The sequence below is a fragment of the Sphaeramia orbicularis genome, chromosome 17, assembly GCF_902148855.1.
Source record: "Sphaeramia orbicularis chromosome 17, fSphaOr1.1, whole genome shotgun sequence".
Classification (NCBI taxonomy): domain Eukaryota; kingdom Metazoa; phylum Chordata; class Actinopteri; order Kurtiformes; family Apogonidae; genus Sphaeramia; species Sphaeramia orbicularis.
The window spans coordinates 53429404-53457364 of record NC_043973.1 but is presented as its reverse complement, the minus strand read 5'-3'; the positions used below and the strand labels follow the sequence as shown (position 1 = coordinate 53457364).

The 27961-nt window shown below is 37.8% G+C and overlaps 1 protein-coding gene across 1 annotated transcript in view; it reads left to right on the top strand.

Moving 5' to 3' along the window:
• myo10 (myosin X) overlaps nt 1-27961 on the top strand; it is a 160406-nt gene that overhangs the window by 105351 nt on the left and 27094 nt on the right. Inside the window, exons 18-22 of the mRNA XM_030160553.1 lie at nt 523-631; nt 1945-2025; nt 19118-19242; nt 21392-21506; nt 27813-27919. Coding sequence (XP_030016413.1) covers nt 523-631; nt 1945-2025; nt 19118-19242; nt 21392-21506; nt 27813-27919 — 537 coding nt within the window. The remainder of the gene's footprint in view (nt 1-522; nt 632-1944; nt 2026-19117; nt 19243-21391; nt 21507-27812; nt 27920-27961) is intronic.

The window sequence follows — 27961 nt, the reverse complement described above, 5'->3', positions numbered from 1 at the left end:
TTTTAACTTTGTTTTTATTTCATCAACTTGAGCCAAATACCCAATACTCAATAACTGTCACATTTTTAACCCTTTAAATGCCATGTTTGTAATAATAACAAAATGTGCAGGTTATATTATTTCAAAACAGAGAAAACTGAAGAAAAAGGGACTTTTTCAGCAAAGTATATCAATAACTGAAGATAAACCAAGTGTCTACAACCTTGTTTGGTTCATTTTTTATTCATTTTATTTATTATTTTATTTCTTTTTGTTCATGTTGTTGCCTATTTTATGATATTTTCTTCATTTTTGTTCATTGTATTGCTTATTTTATGTTCTGTGAAACAGCTGATTACCTATGAACCAAGATTATATAAAAATAATGCAATTATACTTTGATTAATATTAAATAATAAATAAATAATTGATCGGTATTATTTTGAAGCTTTATGTCATTAACTAAGTTGACAAAGCTGAAATTCAGGTCTGTTTGTCGTCCACATCCACATGATGGAAATAAACTGTTTCTCTGTTCGTCAGGTTGGACTTTGTCTACGATCTGTTTGAACACGTCCTGAGTCGCAACAAACAGGACACTCTAAAGAGCAGCTCCAAGCACCGACGGCCCACGGTCAGCTCCCAGTTTAAGGTAAGGCCAGCGTTTATGGGAGAAACTCAAACTGTTAGATTCATAAGTCATCCACTATATGGACAGGTTGAATTCAGATGTTTCTTTTCTAACAGGGGTCTGGGATACAAAACAATAATTGATCCAATGCAATTAAATGTTGCAAATGTTTGTCAGTTTTGAGTTGTTTACTATTCTCACTGTAACAAAAGAAAATCAACAAGTGAGATGGGAATTTATCAGTTCTTCATTTATTTGCTTAATAATTCTACACAATAATTGTGCGCACAGAAAGCCAAAAGGTTACTTTACTTTCTTAAATATTCAGGTTGGAGTATTATTAAATAAAAACATTCAATTATTAAATATATTATTAAATAAAAATATTCAAATGAATATTTTGAATTGAGAGCAGTGTCATTGTTTATTAATAAAACTGATCCTCAAAAATACATCTTACCTAATAATTCAGATGGACACTATAATGCCGTTTCCTTCCACTGTGTAAAAATTCAGCCAAAATCTGCCGCAGGAGCTGCCATATTCCCCTTGGTTTGACGACACATTTGATGGATTCAGGTCAACACGTCAAATAATTTATTAGAAAACAAACTCACAAGAAAGACCATGATTTGGACACAAATTTACCTAAAAAGAACCAAGATAGCCAAGTTAGTTTGACTCAAGTCCAATACAGAAACCTGAAGGAGACAGGATTGCAGTTGTACATTAGAAAATACTGGAAGAAACAAGTGGCAAATTAGTAATAATGATAATAGTAAGTAGCTTATTCTATTATATTATTAGAATATTGCAGTGTGCAGAGTATATAAATGTGTGTGTATAGTTTAATAATCACAGAATAAAAGCACTAGTAGAAACAAGTGTTCAAAGACGTAAACAATGATAATAATAAGTAGCTTATTATGTTACAACTAGCACGTTCTCCATGGGTCATATTAATATTGACATCTAAGGACTGAAGTTAGTAAATGCGTCAGTCCTGTTTTTGACTTCATTTCCCATTATGCAGCGTGGTACTGTGCTTTCCATCAACCGTCATGGGCAGTTTAACTTGATTGTAAGGCTGTTGTATTCCAAAATTACTCTCAATTTGTCTCAACTTCTCAGAACCGTGTAGACACACACACACACACACACACACACAAACACACACGCTCTGAGACCTTCCAGTATTATGATATAGATATTGCATAATATTATAGTATGAATATGTATATATAGTTTAATAATCTCAGAAGAAAAGTTATAATAAAGTCATAACAGTAATAGTCGTCATAACAACGATATTCAATGTGTTGGTTTTGTTGCAGGATTCTCTTCACTCCCTGATGGCCACGCTCTGCACCTCAAATCCATATTTCATCCGATGCATCAAACCAAATACACAGAAGGTGAGAACTTAATCAGTAATCACACACACGTACACACACACACACACACACACACAGACATGGCCTGAGGCCAACACTCCCAGGTTATCAGAGTGTGTGAAATGGTTTTGTCGTTTAATAATCCAACAGTATAACCCACCCACCAACCAACCGCAGACAGGAATGAGGAGTGCTGGGCCCTTTGGGTGCCCTTTGACCCCTGGTTGCCTAGCAACAGGCCAGAGAAGTGGGGAATGCAGGCTAATGTACACAAATGATATACAGGAGAGGGTGGAGGATTCCATTGTCTGGGTGGTGTTTCCCACCACCGCCTGCACATAATCAATCATTTCACAAAATATGAGCTGAATGTCATTAATCATCTCACATGTTATATGATCAAAGCCCGATTAAATAGGCTCTTAGGTTAAATGGCCTCGATGGTGTTGAAATTCACATAACACTTTACACACTTAAGGTTTGTTCTTATTTCTGTTCATAACATAAATTACAAAGTGTGCATAATAGGCTCACTTTCACTTTTCTGGTAAATGTTGTCACATTTTTGCACAATACGATCTAAACTGGGAAAACCCAATAATATTATGAATGACCTAGTCTTAGATTTGGATTAGTGAGGACTTTTTAACACAAACAATCAAATTAAGATAAGATAAGACAAGGTAAGATAAAACAAGGTAAGATAAGATAAGATAAGACAAGATAAGATAAGTTGCAGTGAAATGTATTTTTGTACCTGCAGCCAACAGTGAAATAGTACATCTAAAAGGAATGTGATGGACCTTTATGAGGAGGACGTGGTGGGTTATAATACTCTGTAGATAAAGCTGTGAGAAAGTGAAAGTGAGCTCCCCTCACCTTTTCATTGACTACCTGCTGCCCCCCCCCCCGAAGATGGATTTGCAACTGGGGGAGAGATGATGTGTGGACAATATGTGCCGGCATGTCTAGATATGTGCGATATATCCGGGGGTGGGGGTTGGTGGTGATTTATAATGTTTTGATGTACAACAGTTGTTGCTAACGTACCCGCACGCACATGTGACAATGTGATCCCCCCCCCATGTTCTGTCTTCAGAGGTTTGAGAACCTCTGAAGACAGAACATGACACTGATGTACAGGGACACTGGTCCTGTTTCTTATCTGTGTATTTGGAGTCTGTTCAGCTTTAAACTGTGCAGACATTGACCCACATATTGACAGACTGTCCAACAGGACTATTCTTAGACCAGTGCGTTATCGACGGCTGTCTGGACGCCTTGCCGACTCATTAGTAACGTCATTCCAAATGCCAGATGAGTTGGTCCTGGAATAGGAACACAGATAGAATCAGACACATCGATATGTGACGTCAGTAATGATCTGAAGCCTCCAGACGCTGCCACAGTGATGCTCCATCATCAGACACTGTGCCACCGTTAATCTGTCACCAGGAGAAAAACAATACACCAAACACCTAAATGTGAAGGTGTTTTTCTGATCCCAATGAACACCCCCATTAACCTCCTGGTATCCAGGTGAGCATTTTACACACACTTTAAACTTTATGTTATTATAGGTCATATTATTTTTCAGTTTGTTTGTCAATGTCAGTGATTAACGCCAACATTGGTTAATATCCATTTTTGTTTTTGTTGGTCAAATGTTAGATGCCAAATGTGTCGGTGTGTGTTTTTTACTCAGTTGTCACTTGTCACTTTTTTGGCATTTCTGATACATCCATTGTATGTTTCAAATGTTTTGTTTATGTATTAATGTTTTGTAAATGAGGATGCGTCCTCAATACATCTCCGAGTTTAAATAAAGGTTATGAATGAATGAATGAACTTGGTAGAAGGGAGTTAGTGTAGGAATTTAACATTGTTTATGTTGTGCTGATTTTAGTGGATGGGTCAGAATAAAAAAAAAAAAAAACTAGAAAAGCACTCGGAGAGCACAGACCTCTGCCAAGGCAGATCAGTGGGCCCCCATGCCCCCCCCCACCCCCAATCACCACCAAGATTTATTAATTTGTTCCTTGTGCCAGTATCAACATTTCCTGAAATTTTCATCCAAATCCATCCATAACTTTTTGAGTTATCTTGCACACCAACAGACAGACAGACCAATGCTGGCAACATAACCTCCTTGGCAGAGGTAAAAAAAACCAGGCAAAAATGAACAACTTTTGAATTCTGACTTAAAGCAAATTGTGAAAAATAATATAACCTTTGAATGAAATAATTAATTTATTTTGAACGAAATTGTCCAAAATTGAGGAAAAAAACAAATATATAAAAAACCAAAAAAATAACAATGTAAGCATCATCAAATCATAATATGAACAAGTTTGAAAAAGGAGTGGGCAGAAGTATGCACTTTTTAAAAATTCCCACCCCTTTTTACTCACCATGGTTTATATATTTATGTATTTACTTCATAAATATCCATATACTACCTAATTATCCATTTGATACATATACTACATAAATATCCATATTAATAAACATACATCCATACAAGTACATAAAACATATATATGTATATACTACATCAACTTATAATGTCCCATATGTTTATCAATTTTTATCCCTCATCTTCCATATACATATTAAGAAATTTTTTTATACGTCTTTGTAAATATATTTGTTTGTACTTTGCTTTATCTCTTGCTCCAGACTGTTCCATCAGTCACCCCACTGCTTGATAAGGACATACTTTTCATTTTTGTTTTTACTTTATATTTTATAACATGAAGTGCAAAGTGTGCGTAATATGCTCGCCTCAATACCAGGAAGTTAATGTGCAGAAACAGCTGAATGGAAATGCATCCAAAACCTCCAAATGAAAGTGGTTCTCTCCTCCTCCTCCTCCTCTTCCTCACCCTTTCTCCTGTAAACGTTATGTTTAATATTAGCAGGTAAAGTGCCAAATTTGTGTAATATGCTCAGCTGGATACAAGAAGGTTAAAGCGAGAAAAGCTGATATAAGGGGGTTTCATGATTAGGGGTGTTAGAAAATATCGGTTCTGCAATATATCACGGTATTTCATTTCACAATACTGTATCAATATTAAAAAGTACTATATCGATATTTTTAGGTATTTATTGAAATGCAGATATTGTGGAGGTTCATTTTTGTTTTTTTTTTTCTTTTTTGTTTATATTTTATTTATTATTATTTAACACTCTTATTAAATAATGTTAGTTCCTTTGTTGGGATTGTACAAAAATACTGTTCTGATGTTAGTTCTGAACTAATAGATTATGAACATTTTAACAAGATCTTAAACTGTAATGTCTGTAAAACAGAATTTCAGTTTTAACACAGGAAAATTTTGTGATACAGCCTTAGATCCTGTTGGGATCAAATAAAAATGTGTTTAGTATTTGTTGATATTTCTGGTGTAATTCAACTCTTCAAGGAAATAATCATTAAAAAAAGAAAAAAACAAAAAATTGCCTTTTTAACAGTATCATGATATATCGCGATATATCATATCAAGATCTTAGTATTGTGATTTGTATCGTAACGCCAGATTCTTGCCAATACACAGCCCTAGTGTCTGTACTGATGGAATATTGAATATGTGACACAGAACAGGCCCTTCTGTCCAACTCAGTGTTGTCCTGCGGCGTCCCAGTGAACCGTGACATGTATGTAGATGTAAATGTCCGGGGTGAGGACACACGTGGCATGTGTGTCGTCCTTGGGGACACCAGCTGGACAGGCGGCGTGTCTTTACGAGGCCGAAACGCCACCGTCTGGACTCTAATTCTGATCGAATGTTAAACAAGGACGTTTGATGAGTTTAGAATGGAGCTTAATGTAGTGACGAAGGGGAGGGGCTTGGAGGAAGCCCCAGGGGAAACCAGGGTCAGGGGAGTCGGCACGAGGCCCCTAAAAGCCCCCAATAAAAGCCCACCCCCCAACCCTGGAGGCGCCCTCGTCATCTGCCTGTTCCACTATCAGCAGGTGAACACATCCATGAACGCAGATGTTAAAAAAAAAAGACTGAAACCTTCAACTAGAGCTGCAGGATTTAGTCCAAAAGACCAAACTGTGAAATGGGATTTAACAAACTAATATAATGAGTCTAATTAGTTCATTAAAGGAGAAGCACAGATGACTGATCAAACTCAGCAGTGAATGAACGCAGCGGTCAAACTGTTTACAGTTATTCTGTTATAAAAGAGGTGATGGCTATTATACATTTTTTGGAGGAAAAAAAATTGTTATTTCCTTCATTTTTGATCAATTTGTTGAGTATTTTGTTCATTTTGTTCATTATTTTGTTAATTTTTCCTCATTTTGTTGATTGGTTTTGATCATTTTTACTCAATTTGTTGATTATTGCTTCATTTTGTTTTACTTTGTTAATTTGTACTTGCTTTGTCGATCATTTTGTTCATTTTGTTGATTTATTTTAATTTTTACTTGTTTTTTTATTATTTTGTTCATTTTGTTGTTTTTTACTTTTTTCATTTTGTTGATTATTTTATTCATTTTGTTGATTATTTTGTTCATTTTTATTTGTTTTGTTGATTATTTTGTTCATTTTGTTATTTATTTATTTATTTATTTTTAACATTTTGTTGATTCATTTTGTTCATTTTTACTTGTTGATTATTTTGTAAATTTTGTTGATTATTTTGTTCATTTTGTTGATTATTTTCCTGGTCATTCAGCCAAATAGAGAATCTCAGCCATATGTGTGTGTGTTTGTTTGTTTTTAATTCCTAATATACAGATTCCTTTTGTAAAACACCTGCTCCTTTTTCCTCCTAACGTCTTTTGCTCAAACAGGAGATGCACAACTTTAATATTTATTAACCTTTATTTAACCAGGAAGAAAGGCTCATTAAGTTAAAAAGATCCCTTTTGCAGTGTCGTGGCCAAAACAGCAGCAGCAGAAATGACTGAGAGTAGAGATTTCATCCATACGTCTGCACTTAAAATGAACACATAGTAAAACCAAAGATAAAACACTAAAATAAAAACATATAAAAGACCATCAGTCGTTTAAAAGGTACTAAATGTATACAACAATGTTCCTTAAAAGCACCTCATAGCAGAACCTACATCTGGATTTGTCCTTTTCCCATTAATTTAAAATGACTGAATCTGTTTGAAGTATTTATTCTAGTTAATCACAAACGAGACACACTGGACTTTTCAATTTTACTTTCTTAATCTCTCCATTTAAGGTAGAATCGGTTGTTTTAGCCACATGTTAAACATAAACTAGGAGACCTTCTCTTTCAGATGGAATCTGAAACCTGGTCCGTTTTCTATTAAAGCCCAGTCTTTTGTTGTTTCTGTTATTACTCAGGCTGATGCTATGGTTCATCACAACTCCAATCTGTAGTTTTTATGACATTTTTGTGAAAAGCTGATGATATTTTGGAAGTGTTGCATTAACTAACTGGCTCACTGACGGGTTGACAAAGGGTTATTTTGGGTGTAATGATGTGGCGTTGTGTTGGGAAGGCCTGCGGGGTCATGGGACTCCTGCAGATGGTACGTAGAGTCTGTGGAAATATCAATATGTTGACAGAATAGATAATTGTGTGACAGAGTTCAGCTGAGATACACACACTGCAAAAATCTAAATCTATGAGTATTTTTCTCATTTCTAGTCCAAATGTCTCATCACACTTACAATAAGACATAATCACCTAAAGAGTAACTTTTCAGTCAGATATAAGAACTGATTTTCAGACAATAGATCTGGAAAATCTGATTTGAAGAAATCTTACTAAGATCATTTTCACTTGTTCCATTGGCAGATTTTTTTTTGCTTGAATTAACCAAAAAAAAAATCTTGAATTAAGCAAAAAAAAAAAAAAAAAAAAAGTGAATTAAGCAAAGAAAAAAAAATTGTGAGTTAAGCAAAAAAAAATCATGAATTAAGAAAAAAAAAAAATTTGCCAGTGGAACAAGTAAAAATTATCTTATCATCTTAAAAACGTATCGTTTTTCAACCAAACAGCTGGAACAAACCAACAACTGATTTTAAAGTGAGCGTTAAAACTCTGGAATCAAGGCTGTCGGTCTGTAAATGTTTCCACTGATTCTATATATTTTGGGTTTTGTTTTGTTTTTTTTTATTTACCAATTGTTAACCCCATAGCATAATTGCGTAAGTCATACACTATATGGACAAAAGTATGCAGACATGTTGAATTCAAGTGTTTCAGGTTTTCTTTTCTGTCATTTTCGTTCAATTTTTTGCTTATTTTATTTTTTTCTATATTTTGTTGCCTCTTATATTATTTTTTCTTAAATTTTGTTCAGTTTGTGTCTCAGTTTGTTCATGTTACTCAGTAGTTTGTTGATTTTTTATTCATTTTTGCTCGTTTTATTGATTACTTTGGCTTTTTTTTTTTTTTTGGTTTATTTTGTGGCTTATTTTAATGGGGTTTTTTGTTTCCGTTTGGTTAAATCTTTGCGCATTTATTATTTTGTAAATTTTTGTTGATTTTATTTATTTTTTAAGGTAAAAGCAAGCGTCTATAATCCAACTCCACAGGTTTTCTTGGTGAATCAGTGTTGTAGAAGATAATGGCATTTCCACGGTAACTATGGAGCCTCTGAACATCCAAATGGATCATATCTGATGACCGTGAAAAGACGAATAACTGTATTTTACAGCAATTATTTCCATGTATTGACAGGGTTACTGGATCAACATGTATTAAACATTTATATCAGTAGATGGTTTAGGTTACCGGTGGCTTTTTAGGGTTAAAATGAAAAATATTAAAGGTTTTATAGATGACTAATGATGATGCAGTGTCACACTAGCTATGACTGATTTCCCATCATGCCTCATCAGTAAATACATTCAGTCGCGACGATCGGTCTGCATCAGCTCCGCCCTCGGAGAACGGACACCAAGTCGCCACGTTTGAATGTAAACAGGCTGATCCACGCCGCCGGGCCCTACAAGTGGCCCGCACAAATTAGCCTCAGCAGGAGACGCATTGCCATGGCAACCAGGCCCCCCGTCCCTCCCCACACAGAAAGGGGAGTGGAGTTCAGGGTATGGAAGCCTTTGTTTGACTGTGTGTGTGTGTGTTGTGTGTCAGAGCCAGCCAGTGTGTTGTGGAGGAGCTGACGTGCAGACACACACAGCAGCAGCAGCAGCAGAGGCTTTTGGGAAGTTTTCTGACATTTTCCGTTTGTCTCTGATTTGAAAAAGCACAAGTGAGTGGCGCGAGAGGCTACGATGAACGGTGAGACCTGATGCATGTGTTAATGGGAGCGTGGTGGTGGCGGCGGCGGTGCGTTCAAGTGCATGCTTGTTGCACAGGGGTGTTTGAGAATCCACCGGTGGGGATTTAAAAGCAGTGGAATCAGGTGAGATGCAGCAGTTTGTGTTCAGAGGCATATCAGATGCACAAAGGGAGTCTGTCGTCGTTGCATTTTTTTTTAGATTTGCAAAGAAACAAGAGCACGTCTGATGGTGACGTTGAACTAAATGTGTGGAAAATGCAACACGTTACCTTCACAGACAACCCATATAGGGACATTATCAAGCATTTATTGAGATTTTTTTTGTTCAAAGTGATTTTTATTACATATCGAGTCACAGAAAAGCATAATACAGTCATTATTTTTTTGTTCTTTAACCCAAACCCATTAACATTCCCACCCTGTTGCACCCAAAAAAAAAAGATAATTGACAATGATAATAATAATAAATAAATAAGGAACACAGATATTAATAAGACTACTGTGGAATAAGTGAGGGATCTACCTCTTTTATGTGATTCCGGACAGGTTGCCAGGTACTGAAAAACTTATTGGCACATCCTCTTATAGAATATCCGATTTTTTCCAATGTTAAATGATGTAAAAGATCCAGAAACCAAGATTTAAATGTTGGAGGTTGTTTATCTTTCCATTTTAGTAGTATTAGTCTACGAGCTAGAAAAGTGGTGAAGGCAATTGTATTTATTGAGATTTTTAAACATAACTTGGAATGACAGCACATCATATCCCACTTATGTGATCAGTTAATGCAGACTTTATTTAATATAGACAATGAAATAGAGCTGCAGAAGTGAATCAGTCAACACATGCACTTCTTGATTTTTCTTCCTTTATTAGAAAAATCCAGTTGTTTAATAGAAGAAAGTGACGGTTTCTGCAGATAACAGCAGTGATCATTAGTCATTAGTGTTGTGTATGAGAAGAACATGCAGCTTCCTGTTGGTCTTAGTTGGACATGAACGTCTTCAGTACCCGATACAATACAGTTTAAATGTCCAGATACAAAGGAGGCTCTGGTTGAAGGTGAAGCCTGCAGATCAGTGGATTTTAAGTGAATGGTGACGATTAGAATGGAGCTGGGGAGGTCAGATATGAATGTGTTTGAACGCATACTGAGTGACTGTGCAGATAATGACATGATAATGAAGGGAAAGTCATTCAACGTCCGTAATAGATGCTGTGGTCTGGCATCATGGGAAGTCTTCCGTTTGTAGTGGACCCGCGTGCTTTCGATCTGCATAGTGTTTGCTTACATGGTTTGGAAGTTTGAATCCCTGTATTTTCAGCAGGGTTTGAGATTCCACAGACTACAACATTCTCTCATACGTCCATATACTGTAAACCTGACCGAAAATGTCTCGTCTGATTGAGGTGGCAACTTGAGGATTTCATCGTCCTGAAAAAATACATAATTTATTAACGAAGAAGTCATTTGCTCAAAACAAAACGATCCATTTACTTGATTTGATTTGCTCAGATGTCAGACTAAAAACTTGTAAATACAGGGTTCCCAGGGGGTCTTAACAGGTCATAAAAGGCTTGAATTTACAAATCTGTATTTAATACCTCAAAAAAGTCTTTAAAAGCTATTAAATTTGATATGGTAGGCGTAAAGTTCTGTTGTCAAAAGTTGTTTGATGCTAACTCTCCACCCGTTCCAACCCGACAATTTATATTGAAATTAGAAACCAATTATCAATAAATTTGCCCCCAGAGAGAAATGACTCTGAATGGTGGGAATAGGCGTAGGAGTAAATAAATACATTTTCCTAAATTCTGGGAGTCATGAATTTTTGCCAGTTTGGCCGTGAAATGGGCATTAAATTCTGTCCTAAGTAGTCTTAAAAAGCTCCTAAAAAGTCTTAAATTTAATTTGTAGAAACCTGTAGGAACCCTGGAATATAACACTGCTGTAATGACCAGTCGACCAATAATCGTCCCCAAAATTAATTGACTGTTGGTAAAGATGGTGGTGCAATAGTTTACGCTGTGTTGCTATGACAACCCGACCACCACGCTCAGTGAATACTATTCTGGGTCGTCAGTGACATCATTCACTTTTGTTTAAGTGAAAATGTTTATTTTATCGCTGATTGCAACTCTTGAGTATTTAATTGTTTAACAATCTTAGGAGGGCACTGGAATTGTCCTGCACAAAATGCACTTTGGTTTAAGGGGGGAAATTATTTTATTGCTGCTTGAAATATTTGTTCAATATTGAATATTTGTTTAAGTTTGTTACACATTTTAATTTTTGTGCACCAGATGTTCTTGTTAAAGGAAAGAAAATGTACTTTATTGCTGCAATAAATAGAAATAAGAGCCCTTTTTTTGCAGTTCCTAATCATTACAGTAGTCAGTGACTTAGAGCGGTTTGTCCAATGACAGAGGTTCGAATCCTGGTTCCGACTGTCCACATGTTGAAATGTCCTCAGGTAAGACACTGAACCTTAAATTGCTCTCAGTAGAGCCTGGTAGTGTCTTGGATGGTGGCAGGTGCTCATTGGTGTATGAGTGGTACATGGGTGAATGTGAGGCTTTGTAAAGCGCTTTTGGCACCATGAAGGTGTGGAAAAACGCTATTGAAGTGCAGTCCATTTACCATTTTGTGGACAGTTAAAATAGTCATTAGTTGCAGCCTGAACATACAATATGCCTTCTTTTTGTGCTGTTGTACAGACAAAACTAGATGTTGCACTGAACAAACCCCTGAGAGATACAAAGATAATTCAATAGCTCCTCATCTATCATCCAGACACATTCATACAGTGGTGCATCATCTGCAAAAACAGCAACAGGTTATATTTATCCCACTATTGAAAACCTGATTGCTGCCTTTGCACTGAATGTTTGTGCACAATGTCGACAGGTTTCCTTTGTCCGTGATGTGTTCCAGAAATTCTAACCTGTACGAACCCCCCTTCCAAACCGGGTCAGGCTAAATCCAGCAGGGTCAGGGATTTAGACTGGATTTATGTCCTTCTATGACCAGCATCATTGTTCCACGGATTCCCCAAAAACTCCAAGCAGGAGCCCCTACAGAGCACAGAGTGTTAATCCCTGCTGGCTCCCACATTCAGAGTTTATTTGAAGCCTTCTGGCGTAGAAACACAGAGGTCTGCACATGCTCACACTCACTTTTTACAGACACAAACAGAATTCTATTGGATTTAGAGGTTCTGCAGAACAACTAACAATGTTCTGCTGCAGAGATTGGTTGATTAGCCTCAGTGAGCCCGTTTCTGTGTCGTCATCAATCAAAAATTCAATCATTACCTTTCAGGAAACCAGACTTCTGCTCTTCCTTTTCATTCTCTTTACACAGTTTTGGAAATTTTTGCCCGTGATGGAAGATTTCGGCTGCTCATAGATGTTTCCTGACAGGAGGTGTGACAGGTGATTGACAGCTTTAATTACCAGTTGTTGTCAAGATTCCATCAGACTCGACTCTGGTGCTGAACTCCATCGAGGCATGAAACATCCTGTAATCATCTGTCTTTAGAAGAATCATGGTGTTTTTTCTTGATTACTTGTTCAGAAAGCAAAACTGGAAAAGCTTTGGCCTCTTTGGGGCTGAACCTTCCGGTATCTGGGTGAGCGTACAGTCGTGGCACACAGCAGATCAACAAATACACAAAACATTTAATAACAGGCAGAGTGTTGGTAAACTTGCACTTCAGACTTTTCAAAAGGTTCATATTTGTTCAGGTTATTCACGTTTTTGTGAAATGTTAGTTTGTTTTAGTGTAAATACAGTAAAATGACATGAAAATGCCTACATTTACAAAGAGAAAAATGTGGAGTTGTGAGTATTTATAGGTTATTCTGATAGTATTTGACTGATTCGACCCACTGCAGATTAAATTAGTCTGTATGTGGAACCTGAACTAAAATGATACATATGTTCAGTGTAATTTTTGCATCATCCCACGGGCCAGACTGGACCCTTTGGCAGGCCGGATTTGGCCCCCAGTCCTCATGTTTGAGACCTCTGATCTAATATATGTTTCTTCTTTAAGTTCCATCCTTCTTTATAGCTGCAATTGGAGTCAGTCTTGACTTTCTCCATCCCAAAAGGTGGTAAATAAATGGCAAATATTTAACATGTGGGAATTAGGGGTGTAAGAAAATATCGGTTCTGCAATATATCGCGATATTTCACTTCACAATACTGTATCAATATTAAAAAGTACTGTATCAATATTTTTAGGTATTTATTCAAATGCAGATATGGTGGAGGTTCATTTTTGGTTTTTTTTGTTTTGCTTTTATTTATTATTATTTAACACTCTTTTATTAAATAATGTTAGTTCCTTTGTTGGTATTGCACAAAAATAATGTTCTGATGTTAGTTCTGATCTAATAGAATATGAACATTTGAACAGGATCTTAAACTGTAATGTCTGTAAAACAGAATTTCAGTTTGAACACAGGAAAATTTTGTGATATAGCATTAGATCCTGTTGGGATCAAATAAAAATGTGTTTAGTATTTGTGCAGATTTTTGGTATAATTCAATTCTTCAAGGAAATAATCGTTTAACAAAAAAGAAACCAACAAAAAAATGGCCTTTTTAACAGTATCATGATATATCGTGATATATCATATCGTGATCCTAGTATTGTGATTTGTATCATATCGCCAGATTCTTGCCAATACACAGCCCTAGTAGGAACATTTCATCCAGACTGAGAAAGTCAGAGTTATCAGTAGAATCTGCACCTTCGGACTGTGTGAAAGACCAACAGCTCATCCTCCGTTCACTTCTTCCCCTGTTGTCGATTCCCAACCCCCTTGGGAGCGACCTGCCACGCCCCCTTTTGTCCCATTGAATACCCCGAGCGCCGTCTTTTAGCGAGGAAGTCAGGCTGAGAAAGACACTGGTTTGACCCCCCCAAGCTATTGTTGTCATGTGAGAGTCTGACACCCCACCACCACCACCTTTTTCTGGGTGCTGCTGATTTACATGGTCATTTTAACCAGTGGGTTTTATGGACACTTGAATTCCAAACTAAACCTGAGTAAATACCATTATAAAGTACTGGCGTCCCTTTGTTTTCAGATGACACTGATTCATACTGATGCTTGGTCCAGTTTAAGCCATTTGTGCAGATTACAAGCAACAAGAATACTGTTAAGACCCAATATTTTCATGCCCTTATCTGAACTTTCTCTTCTGTTTTTTAATTTTAATTAATTTTAATCAATTTAACAGTGGACTCATATTTGTACCTTCAGAAAACTATATCAACACATGCACACATACAATATTTTAATGAAAATCATTGTTCATATATTTTATTACCTTGTATATATCCTTATATGTTGGTATAGAGTTGGCCTTCTGTATATTTCAGTATTTATTCTTTTCTTTTCTATTCTGTTCTATTCTAATCTAAGTTAGAATCACAGCTAATTTCAGACAATTCCTACAACAGGATGGGACTCACATTCTTACCCTAAACAGAACAGAAAATAATAAGGATAAGAATAAAAATAAAAATAAGAATAATAAGAATAAAGGATGTATAATGGGTCATAAAGGGTATAAGAAATAAAGGATATATACAAGGTAAAATTAAAGAACAAGGAAAGCAAGACATTGGACTTTTAATGGGACACAGTAACATTTTTAGTTTTTACATTGAAATATTTGGTTTTTCTTCGTGTTTTCATCATATTTTATCATCTTGTGCTTGTGTTGAAAATTATTTGTACTTTTTAATGTGTTATCTGTTGGATTTTTGTCATTTGCTGTGTCTTCTAATCCATAAATATGAATGGGTCAGAGTAGAAGAAGCATTTCTTATTGGCACGGGCTATTTCCTGCTGCCTCATTGGAGCCAGTTGAAAAAAAAAAACATGGTGATGCATTGGATTTTACTCAATCTAGTTATAGAGTAAAACAACAAATGAAATGCAAATGACTGTTGTCCGGGCAAAAATTGTGACTTTGGTAAAATTTCTACAGAATATTTCAACCTTGACAGTAGTTTCAACAAAGGAACAAAGCATGTATTCATGCATCATATTCTTTTAAAGAACATTCTTTGAGACCCATAACAATTTTTTCTCTGTGGGGATCGGTCTCAGTATTTCACAGTCCTTTCACAGCTGCTTCATTTCACTCACTGACAAAAGTTCTAGTAGAAAACATTCAAACGGGTCTTTCTGAAAGAGAAAATGTCGAGGATGGAAGTGACAAAAAAGAGTTTCCTTCTCAGAAAAAGACAGACAGATGAAAAAGTAGGTCTGGAAAACTGTAGACGAGGAGAAGAAGAGCAAAAGGGGGAGTTATTGACATCCCAGAAGAAAGAGGAAACGATGGAGGCGAGGGCAGCTTCCTGACACCGTCTGGCTTTGTACGCTGCAGCTCGGCCGTATGCTAATGCCAGTTATGCTAATGCGTCTGTTCTGCGGCCGGTGTTAAAGTTAAAGGGCACCATTCAATCACTCATTGAAGATGTGGTTGTGAATTGGCCTCTCTTCATCTCAGCAGCTCAAATGGGCCATCAGCGGGCTATCAGGGGCAATGGGCGACGAATAAAGAGGGCATTACGATAAGTATGAAAGCCCCCTCTTATTCAAACGCCCACTGAGGTTACAGGGCGCGAGCGGACCCCGGGAAAGTGGCCCTCGATCAATGCACTTCTGTGAGTAATAACGCTATCTCAATGCCAAGTGTGTGTTTTGGGTTTCTGCGAGTGGCCGCCAGTTACTGCTGTCAGACGTACTTCTCTGTCGGAGTCGAAGTCGTGAATGCGTGGAATGCAGACCGTTATGTTCGCGTTCGTGCGTGGAAGTGACGCCTGGTTTTACCGCAGACGTCACAGTCGGCGTTTCATCATCTGAGGGGATTTAAAAGTGCGTCCCAGTATCTGAGTATCTGGTCATCGCATCATCACTGAGGCTGTTTACATGCATACCAACGCTCCGATCATTATTCCGATTTCTGGAGTTATCAGATTAGAATCAGAATCAGAATAGAATGTAGACTTAGGGGCCGTTTACACGGCGTCGGATTCAGTCGACTCCGGGAAGATTTCATCGCGGATTAGCCTTCTGTTAACATGGAAACGGTGCCTAGAGTGCCTGAATCCGGAAACTTTTGATACCAGGGTCCAGGGTGGAACGTTATCGATACGCTCCGCATTCCAGCTCCGTGTTAACGCGAGTCGGAGCGTTCCGGGGTAAAATATGACGTCACCGCATGCGCGCGCAGCCAAGAACCACCAGTTAACCCACTCCAGGCCAGTTGGTGGCGGTAATGCGCCTCCAAGCTGGTTTGCCAGCCTCTATGACACAATAAAGCTGCGGAAAAAGAAGGAACAACCACAACAACAATGGCCGGTGTCAGAACAAAATACGTGCTGCTAACTTTTATAATTCAGGGCCACATCCAGCAACAACCCAACTTCATCGTCTGTCCAGACAAAGAAGTCCTGCGTCTTCGTTCTACCACTCGCCATTGTTGTTTGTAAATAGTGTTGTCCGCCTATTCTTCTTCTTCTCATTTAAAGGCTGTCTAAGCCGGAAATCGTTTGTGCGCAGGTGCGTGTTTTACCGCCACTGTTTCACTACAGCTCTACATCGCCAGCTAGTGGTCTGGCATGGCCACTACAGCGTATTCAGCCGTCCTCGCGGACTCATGTGAACACAGATCGTTATCATAGCGGCTTCGTCTTAACGCGGAATGATTTTATAACGCAAAGGAGAAATCTTTGCGGAATTGGATCTTAGTGTTGCCGTGTAAACGTAGCCTGAAATAGACTTTTTACAGCAGAGTACCCCTGAAATAGACTTTTTACAGCGCAGTACCCCCTGAAATAGACTTTTTATAGCAGAGTACCCCCTGAAATTGACTGTTTACAGTGGAGTACCCCATGAAATAAGCTTTTTACAACAGAGTACTCCCTGAAATAGACTTTTTACAACAGAGTACCCCCTGAAATAGACTGTTTACAGTGGAGTACTCCCTGAAATAGACTTTTTACAGTGGAGTACCCCTGAAATAGACTACTAGAAAAGCACTCGGAGAGCGCAGACTTCCGCCAAGGCAGATCAGTCCCCCAACCCCCATCACCACCAAAACTGAATCATTTGTTCTTTGTGCCAGTATCAACATTTCCTAAAAAATTTCATGAAAATCTGTCCATAACTTTTTGAGTTATCTTGCTAACAGACAAACAGACAGACAGACCCCGATGAAAACATAACCGCCGCCATTACACTTGGCAGAGGTAATAAACATTAATTTTATGCGACATTTAGGCTATATAACATATGTAATGCACCTTTTTGGTGTCTACTTCTCAGTTTCTCTTAAATGTCTTAGTGGGGACAGGCAGGCAAAGAAATCTTTCCATTCTGTGTTTGGTCCGGTTTTCAGACTGTGACTGTGTCTGGGCAGGTTGAAGTGTAGTAACATACGTGGTCACATGATCGGGTCAATTAAGATATGCCCTCTCAGATATTATATCCTACATTTTCATTGAACTTGATTTTTATTAGGAAAAGTGTGTGGTGTTTTAATTATAATGAAATATTTATTGAATTATTACAAAATATTTTTTATTAGTAATTTTTTTTTTTTTTTATCAATTACTAGAAATTTCAAGTGACCCCGTGGTTGAAAAACGCTGGGATAATCTGATATAGGCTTTATCTGACAACAGCAGTTATCTGATTATGAGAAATCAGACTAACACCAAGGTTCTAATAGTTTTGGATTTTTCATTATAGTTTAGTTTTATTTAGTTTTGACCTTTTTTTCTCTAATTCAGTTAGTTTTAATTTGTTTATAGAGCAGGTTTGCTAGTTTTTATTATAGTTTCAATTTTTTTCTAAATGCTTAGTTTTAGTTTAGTTTTAGTATCAATTTAAGTTTCGTCAAATCTTTTATCCTCTTCTCCGTCGTATTCAAATAAATCTCAGACAGGACTCTGCTGCTTTCTCCCAACTTTAGTCTCCATGTTTCCAGGTAGAGTGGGGACCAGAAGACGACTGGAAACCACAAGCGACCGCAAGTGACGGACTGTCAAGTGCTGTACGGTGCCACTAGCTAAAATTGCTAGAGCAAAATAAATCGATTTCGGATCAATCCGACATTGACAAAGACGAAAACTAAAGGAATTTTATCCATAATTTTTATATGTTCTAGTTAGTTTTGTAAGCACACAATACAGTCTTAGTTATGTTTTTTTTTTCTTTTAATTATAGTTTTTATTTATTTCAGTTAACGAAAATGTTTTTTCAATTCTATTTTTCGGCATTTCGTTAGTTTTTGTTAATGATAATAAACTTGATTAACACACCTAGATTTTTCCACAGTACTTCGACATCTTCACACTTGTATACAGTTTAATGTGATTTATTTAATTCTTTTACATCTGCGCATGTGTCAACACAATTAAAAATAGTAGAGAACAGAAGTTACGTAGTCAAACGCGAGCTGAAGACAACAGGAAGTTTAAGTCTACCATCGCTACGTATGTACGTTCTTCAGTAGAAATCCAATAAATAAACAGCTGCAACACACCAGAATGGAGTCACAATCAAAAATCAATTTCCACAGCCATCAGGCTCTGCACTGAATGATAGAATTCACCGCTGTTGGCAGCCTGGATAGTCAATACTGTTGTGAAAGCAGCCGATGGCACTCAGTTGTATTTTTGTGTCCTGGGGTGGGATTACAACCAAAGGGGCACCTCATCAAATTTACAGGACAATAAAAACAAAAATTGGCTATAGTTTGAGCTGACTTTACACATACCCGGATGGCACTACTAAATGATTAGCATTTCAGATGTTCTCTTTATCCTTTTTCCTCTAAAGATGCCTGACCATTTCGACCAGACGGTGGTTCTGAACCAGCTCCGATATTCGGGAATGTTGGAGACAGTGAAGATCCGACGCACCGGCTTCCCCATCCGCAGACCTTTCCAAGACTTCTGCTCCAGGTCGGTACTGTCAATCAAGCAAGCTAGTAAGCAAGGTTTATTTATATAGCACCGTTCACACACAAGAGAAGTCACAAAGTGCTTCACAAAAGACAATAAAATACAAATAGAAAACACAGATAAAATTACAATCACAAAAAGGTATAAATGAAGATAAACATGGTGGTCATATAAAAACCCTTAATCTACTGTCGTTAGAACACCTGGAGAAACAAGTGGGTTTTGAGTTTACTCTTAAAAACATCAACAGAATCCAAAGAACATGGAAGGAATGGTCTATTTGCCCTAGACAGTTCATTAAAGAGTTTAATTTGTGGATCTCAGAGGCCTTAAAAGAGCAATACACCTGGACATCATCAGCAAATAGATGGTAGGAAACATCAGCAAACGCCTGGGTTATCGTTCCTAGGGGAAGGACATAGAGCAGAAACAAAACCAGGCCCAAAACAGAACCCTGGGGTACTCTGCACAACAAGTCAGCAGAGTCAGACAGGATCTGGTTTGCCGAGATAGTAAAACTCCTGTCCAAAAATCCACAAACAAATCTACATTACAGCATCTTCTGTCATTATTGTGACTGAGGGGTTTGTCCACAACCGACTCATTAAACAGCTTCATGACATTATTAACATCTGTTTAAAAACTACGGCATACTTCACCTTGACAGTTTTACTCAAGATACTGTAGGACGTTTTTGTGATTTTTTTTCTCAGAACTGAAGACAGTTATGTTGACTTTTCATGTTATTGGCCTGGTACTTTTGTCAAATGCTTAAAAGCTATCATACTTCTATACTTCTCAGACGGCAGTAAGCAGACTCTGGAAGTACAGTCGGTTGTCTCTGTATTTTTGCATATTTTTAGCCTCATAGCATAATTGCCTCAGTCATATTTCTGACCAAATTGTCATATCTGCATAACTTTACTCTCCTAACACTACTGATTCATTTTGCACCATTGGCTATGATCTGAAAAAAAAAATATGACTTGGGCAATTATGCTATGAGGCTAACGATATGTAAAAATATACTTGCTTTCACCCTGATTCAGTGATTTCTGTGTTTTCATCCAAATTGTGTCCATAGTGTTAGAAATCTTCCATTTCTCGGTGCAGTGTGATCGGCTTTTTAGTCCAACAGCCTGAAAGGACTATTGGTATCTGAAACTGTCAGTCAGAATGACTTGATATTTGTTGAGGAACATCTTTGGGGTAAGGTCTACCAAGTTTGTTCAGAGAATTGGGAAATAATAATTTTTAAAAATTTGTATGAATTTTTGAAATTGTAAAAATCCCTATTGGTTTATAATGGGACAAATGTCAAAGTGCTATAACTTGAAAATCGATCTTTTCCATCAATCCTCAAATTGCGTGAATATAACTTGCACATAAAATTAACCTAATGGAAAAATGACAATTTCGCCCAAACTCTGGTTTTTCAATGAAAAGTTTTTGCGCTAGTAAGAGGTGGTTTTTCAGGCATAGCACAATTGGTATATCACACAAAACTGTAATGTAAAAACCTTTTTCCGCAGCTAGAGTCGCATGAATTAAAAAAAAAACAAAAAAACAAATGGATGTTGACGGACGTTACAACAAGAGAAAAAGATGAGTTTAAAAGAAACATGGCGGTATGTGTGGACACACCAGGAAACCCAATCATTTTACAATTTAGTACGAGATAGAGGGGTAATATATAATAATACTGAATATATCTGTAAATCAACACCATATTTACGTTCGTCACCGTGTTTATGGAATGACATCTTGCGTCATCTCGCAATAATAAATAAACAAATCATCGCATTTGTGATTTAATGGAAAAACTGACATTACGCACTTCTGTTTTTGTGACATTTTGTAAATATTGGAAAAGTTTTGCGTATATGTCCAATGGAAAAGAGATTACTGATATAATTACTATTAGCAATAGATAAGAAGTCACATATGGGCTTTCATTTCGTGCCATGACCTTTGACCTTGAGTGACCTTGAAAGGTTAAATGAATGTCAATTAATGTCTTTGAATATGCCGTTGGACTGCAGGACCCTTGAAAACATAAAAAACAGATCGATTACAGCCTCCCAGCTCACACCCATGAACACTTACACCAGATCCCAACTTATGGGCGTCTTTGTCCTTGTCCTTTCAGGTATAAGGTGCTGATGAGGGACTCCATGATCCCAGACGACCCCAAAGGACGCTGCGTTGAACTGTTGCATCTGTACGACAGCAGCAGCGCAGAATGGCAGCTCGGAAAAACCAAGGTGAGGGATCGGAGTTCCACCGCTCATATTTATATAGAGGCATATTTGAGGTGAAAGGAAGTGATGCTTCCTGTTCTGGATTGACCAAGAGGAAAGATTTGATTTTTTGAGCTGATTTATTGCATTTGGAAAAAAAAAGTTCTAATGAAGTCTTTGTCTTCATTAGCAATTTCTTCAAACATCTTCTCTGATGAAACTACTGGTTGGATTCTTTTCAAAATTTATACGTATCTTCCTCGGGACAATGTCTACAAAGTTTGCTCACTGTTTTGAGAAATTTAGGTTTTTGAATTTTTGATGAAATTTTTTTAAATATGAAAAATTTTGCCTTTCCTTCTAATGGTCCATATTTTGATGGTTTATCACATGTAAATTGTTACAGATATCAATATAATTACTATTGAGCACTGATAGGAAGTCATATATGGACTTGGATTTGGGTTCATGACCTTTGACCTTGTTTGACCTTGAAGCGTAAAACTCAAGGTCAGTAGTCTCTTTTCCATTGACCCTCAAATTGCGCAAATATAACTTGCGCATAAAAATTTACCTAATTTACCAAAAGTCTCATTTTTCGATTGAAAGTTTTTGCGCTGGCAAGAGGTGGTTTTTCGGGCGTAGCGCAAATGGTATATCACACAAAACTGCAATGGAAAGACCTTTTTTCGCAACTATAGAATGGAGAAACCCAATCATCTTTAAATTTTGTACGAGATAGAGGGGTAATATGTAATAATAATGAATATATCTGTAAATCAACACGATATTTACGTTTGTCGCCATATTTATGTAACGACTTCTCGTGTCATCTCGAGATAATAAGTAAACAAATCATCACATTAGGGATTTAATGGAAAAACCGACATTACATACTTCTGTTTTTTTTTTTCAACATTTAGTAAATATCTTTAAAGTTTTGCATATATTTCCAATGGAAAAGCCACCACTAATATCTTCATTTCAATAGTGTTTCTGAAACTACTGGTTTGATTTTTTTTTTTTAAAAGATGTATCTTTCGTGATACAGTGTCCACATAGTTGGTTCACAGTTTTGAGAAACTTAGATTTTTAAAATTTTTCATGAATTTTTTAAATATAAAAAAAATTGCCTTTACCTGTAATGGTCCATATTTTGATGGTTAATGACATGTAAATGGTTCCAGATATCAATCTAGTTCCTTTTGATCACTGATAGAAGCCATTTATGGACTTGGATTGAATTAGTTGAGTTCTCCTCCAGTGAAAGTCCCGCCCACTTCTATTGTTAGATTGATCTGCATCCAGACCACAGGACTTGAACACAGAGACAGAACCTGATAACCTCACACATTCAACTGGGGATTGAATATGATAGAACGTGACGCTGTCGTACAGGGCGGTCAGTCCTGTTTTTAACCGTTCTAACAGATTCACGCTTGAGGATCTGTACCCTGTAAACGCTTTTGTTAAAGCAGATTCATAAACCTACAGGGGGAAATCCATATCCTCAAAACCTTCTTTCTATGCCCAGATTTGCATTTCTTGTCTATTACGGCAGAAATACATCCTCCTCTGTTCAGCCCTCCGCTGTATAATTGACTCAGTCCTGTCAAACCCTCCTGGTCGTCAGCCCCGTTCTCTGGGATAACATGGAATATGATTGGACGCAGACTTGTTTAGCCGCCAGGATATGCCAATCCATTTTGGCTGCTCCCTGCTCCCCTCAAGGCTTAATTTGGATTTGTGGGTCTTGACAAATCCGGCTCGGTGAATGTGTTACCTGTATATGTGTGTGCGTGTCTGTGTGTCTGTGTGTGTGTGCATGTGTGTGTGGGATCATGAATAATTGAAGTCCAGAGCACCTGAAGCGTGGAATCCAACAGTTATTGGATCCAGGCTGCTTCCTCTCATTGAGTCTATCACATTCTGTTTCCACTACAGCAGATCAGGATGAATGTGTGTACCTACTGTGTGTGTGTGTGTGTGTGTGTGTGTGTGTGTGTGTGTGTGTGTGTGTGTGTGTGTGGGGAAATGACAGATGGGCAACACAGATCTCCAATCACAGCAGGACGGTGTGATGCTGCAGGAGGTGACGATACATCCATTATATGGACCAAAGTACGTGGACCCGTTGAATTCAGGTGTTTCTTTTCTGGCAGGGGTCTGGGATACAAAACAGTAATGACTAATGTCAGAATATAGTTTTATATCATTTCACCAGTTAAACCCACTGAGTTCAACAAATGACAGTGAATGGAGACACTTGTTTTATGGTCACTTAATGATATATTTAACTGGAAATGCCACTTTTTCTTCAGTTTTCTCTATTTTTGATATAATAACCCTCAACTTTAATCTGAGCTTTTATGAACATCTACATGATCAGTAAATTAAATATAGGAAAATACATGATTTTTGCTGAAATAACCCCAAATAAAGAAGATGATAATTAGATTGTGACGGAGGAGCCCCATCAGGTACCACAGGAAAACTACCATCACAAACTAGGGATGTACTGATACCACTTTTTTCCAGACCGAGTACAAGTACTTACATTTGAGTACTTACCGATACTGTACCGATATGAGTACTTAATAATCCCATTCCAGTTCTTAGTTCCTTTTGTAAATGTGCTTTATTGTCGTTGTCATTAGTCTGACTGGAACAAAGTGATGCTACTGACATTTAATGTGTTGAAATGAGCGTTTGTCAGTTAATCTACCAGGGGGTGCCACTCTGAATTAACCATACTGGACAAATACCACAAAGAAGAGTAAAGTTTTATGGAGAAGAAGAAGAAAGTCAGTAATAACAAAGATGTACGAGGGCCGTTCAATAAGTTCATGGCCTCACCCAGAACAGAATAACACAGACTGATAATTTATATTTTATTTTTCAACATAATCTCCATTTACAGCAATGTACTTGGTCCGTCGATGTTCAAGCATCACTATCCTATCACGAAAGAATGTAACATCCTGTATTGTAACAACCAGAATTTCTGGGTGAGGCCATGAACTTATTGAACAGCCCTCGTAGATGACAGAGGTAACGCTACTGTGATACTAGTGTTGATATTGCTGAGGGTAGTTGTCCTAAATCTGTCAGTAGTTTTTGCTCTAACTCACACAGTGACTCTTTGAACAGATCCTCTACCTCCACAGTTCCCGCAGGTATTCTCCGTCTGGGTACGCATCCGCCAGCACCTGGAAAACAGATGGAATGTACACAGAGGACGGACAGAACGCTCCGTCCGTATCCGTCTGTGTCTTTAACGTTATTTTTGTCACCGTCGTTTATTTCGTTAAACCTCTACACTGATGATATTACGCCTCCTGCTTGTACCTGCTGCACTGAACTGTGAACGTCCCGCTGCTGTAAGGTGGTATCGGTGCAGTTGTACTGGAGCACTTTTACGAGTGCAAGTAGACATGCTGAGTATCAGACGCAATACTGGTATCGGTACCGGTGCATCCCTATTTACTATAATTATGTTTTTGTGAAATATTATATGGTGTTGGACATATGGCTAGTTTTGTTTGTTAATTACCTGGGGGGAGGGGCCTCAGGGTTTTAAAATGCGGCCTTTCCCCACCATGAGTGAGTGGATGCTGAGCTGGTTACAGTGAAGGTAACAGAGAGCTGGTCGCATAACTGAGAACTATTTTTGCCTACTGTTGTAAATACTATTTTTCATACTTGTTACTGAGCACTAACTTTTGCACCTTGGGAAGATGAGCACAATAAAGCACTTAATATAATTTTAACGACTCCACCATTATTTTCCTTTTCATCCTGAGGAACCCCGTCACAACAATAAATGGTGATAAATCACTTGAGAAATGTTAAATTTGGAGCAAAATCTATTTGGGAACTGTCATAAAAGTAGCAGTGTGTCTTAAAGGGTTAAATCCGTTGTTCGTGCGGTCCACTCAGTCTGCCGTTGTGGGATTGGCCTCCTTTATGGCGCTGGCTCACAGTCAGATTTACACCGAGTCGGCCTCCGCGTCCTTTCATTCGACACATGTCCTGCCCATTGTCCGGGAGTGTGTTTGTGTCTTTTTACAGCCTCAAACTTAATTTCCTAGAAGTAATGGAGACCCACTATGTTGTGTTTTCCCGTGACGAGGCCGACCTGTCACAGCCAGTGACGCTCCCCATAGAGAATCCAAAGTGAGCCGAGGCTTAGCCGGGCTTTTGTGTAGCGCTAATTAGCATAGTAATGATTAAAAAGGATTAGTTGTGTGATTCATTGGCATGTAAATGCGTGCACTCGTACAGGAAGCCTCACCATGTGTGCACGTGGGATTCATGTCTGAAGTTGTTTAATAAAGTGTGTGTGTTGTTTGTTGCTGTGTTTGATCATCTTTTACAGGATTTATACGAGTGCTTGAAATCCTTGAAAATGCTTGAATTTTGCTGTTGTGTTTTCAAGGTCTGAAAAGAGCTTGAATTTTAGTTTAAGTGCTTGAAAATGTTTGCAATTCTAACTCTGTGATGTGATTTATTTATTTATTTTTAATATCAATTCAATCCAAAGCTACTTTCAGGGAGGTGATACATTTTGAAAAATAAAACTTTAAGTCTAAAAAGTTAAATTTCCAGGTGTTCTCGGGTCGATTCCAGGTACATTTTTATTTTCATCATTGTATCGGTGATTGATAACGTAGTCTGTTTCTATTTATCTTATCGCTTATTTTATTCTTTTTTACTTAATTCTGGTTCATGTTTTGCTTATTTTCTCATTTATTTTGGATTTTGTAAAATTCTTATTCATTTTTTTTCATTTTATATAATATTTGATATATGTAAACTCAGTTATTCCAACTCTATGGGTTTTACTGGTGAATCAGTGTTGTAGAAGATGACAGTGTTTCCACGGTAACTACGGAGCCTCTGAACATCCAAATGGGTCATATCTGATGACCATGAAAAGATGAAGAACTGTATTTTACACCAATTTTTGACATGAATTGATAAGATTAATGGATCAATAGGTATTAAACAGTTTAGATCAGTAGATGGTTTAGGTTACCGGCGGCTGTTAGGGTTAAAATGAAAAATATTAAAGGTTTTATAGATGACTAATTATTAAACGTTGTATATTGGTTGATGATTTGGGTCATCAGTGGTTGTTTGGGTCGTTATGGGTTAATGATATGATCTGTGGAATTCCTCTGGAAAGTAAGTCATGTGACAAATCCGCCAGTGTTCGGTATCAGAATGAAGGAATGAATGAAAGTGTGCGTGTGCTCATGCTCAGACATGTAGTGCATCTGTCCTTGTTAATTAACCTGCTCATTAATGACGTCCAAATCAGCCAAACTAATCTCATCAATGCTTTACCACAAGGATCCGACTCCCAGTCTGTCTGGTTCAGCGTCAGAGGACCGCTCTGTCCTCCTGTTGCACCGTCACATTTCCCCACCGTCTCCAAACGTCCCTTATCTCATTTTCCTGCGTCCCTGATCGGATTAAGCCCACAGGCCTCAGTGAGCCCACTTCCTCCATCAATAGACGACAGATGCAGAAGTGCCTGTAACGTCGGTCCTTTCGCACAGAGATGCAGCGAAATCGCTCATCACCGCGGTAACAAAAGCAGAGGAGGATCTGGGTTTGATTTATGTCGACTGCTTTGTTCAGTCCAGTTGTTCTCCTGGAAGTCTGTTAAATGGTGATGTTAGAGAAAAACGAGGCACCGTCTGTTAATTCCTGTTCACTGACACATTTCATTCATAATGTTTGAAGGTGATGAGTGTTCACAGTCCACAGCAGAGTCGCATTTACAGGAAATCTGACCAAATATGTCTATGAAAGTGTCCAAAACCACACTCCATCTATTGGTAAAAAGATAGAAAATGTTATATATTCTTACTATAACTTCAGTAGGAAACACAGGATCATAAACACAGATTTAAAGCAGGTATAAACAGTTAAATCAGCCTTAATCTGAGATATTCAGACAGAAAATGATAAAAATAATAAAGTATGAACAGAGTTGAATAAAGTGGCAGATTTCAGTCAGTTTTCAACAACATGTTTTTCATCACGTTTCACAAAAAAGATTTAATGGGTTGAAACACAGAAATTAACTGGAAACCTCCTCTCCTCTCCTCTCCTCTCCTCTCCTCTCCTCTCCTCTCCTCTCCTCTCCTCTCCTCTCTCTCCTCTCCTCTCCTCTCCTCTCCTCTCCTCTCCTCTCCTCTCCTCTCCTCTCCTCTCCTCTCCTCTCCTCTCCTCTCCTCTCCTCTCTTCTTTTCTTCCTCCCCCTCCTCTTCTTCTCCTCCTCCTCCTCCTCCTCCTCCTCCTCCTCCCCCTCCTCTACAGGTTTTCCTGCGGGAGTCCCTGGAGCACCGTCTGGAGAAGCAGAGGGAGCTGGAGGTTCTGAAGGCAGCCATGATCATTCAGGCCCACGTCATGGGTTACATTGCCAGGTAAGACACGCACCTGGGTTCTTTTAATTGACACTCGACTGG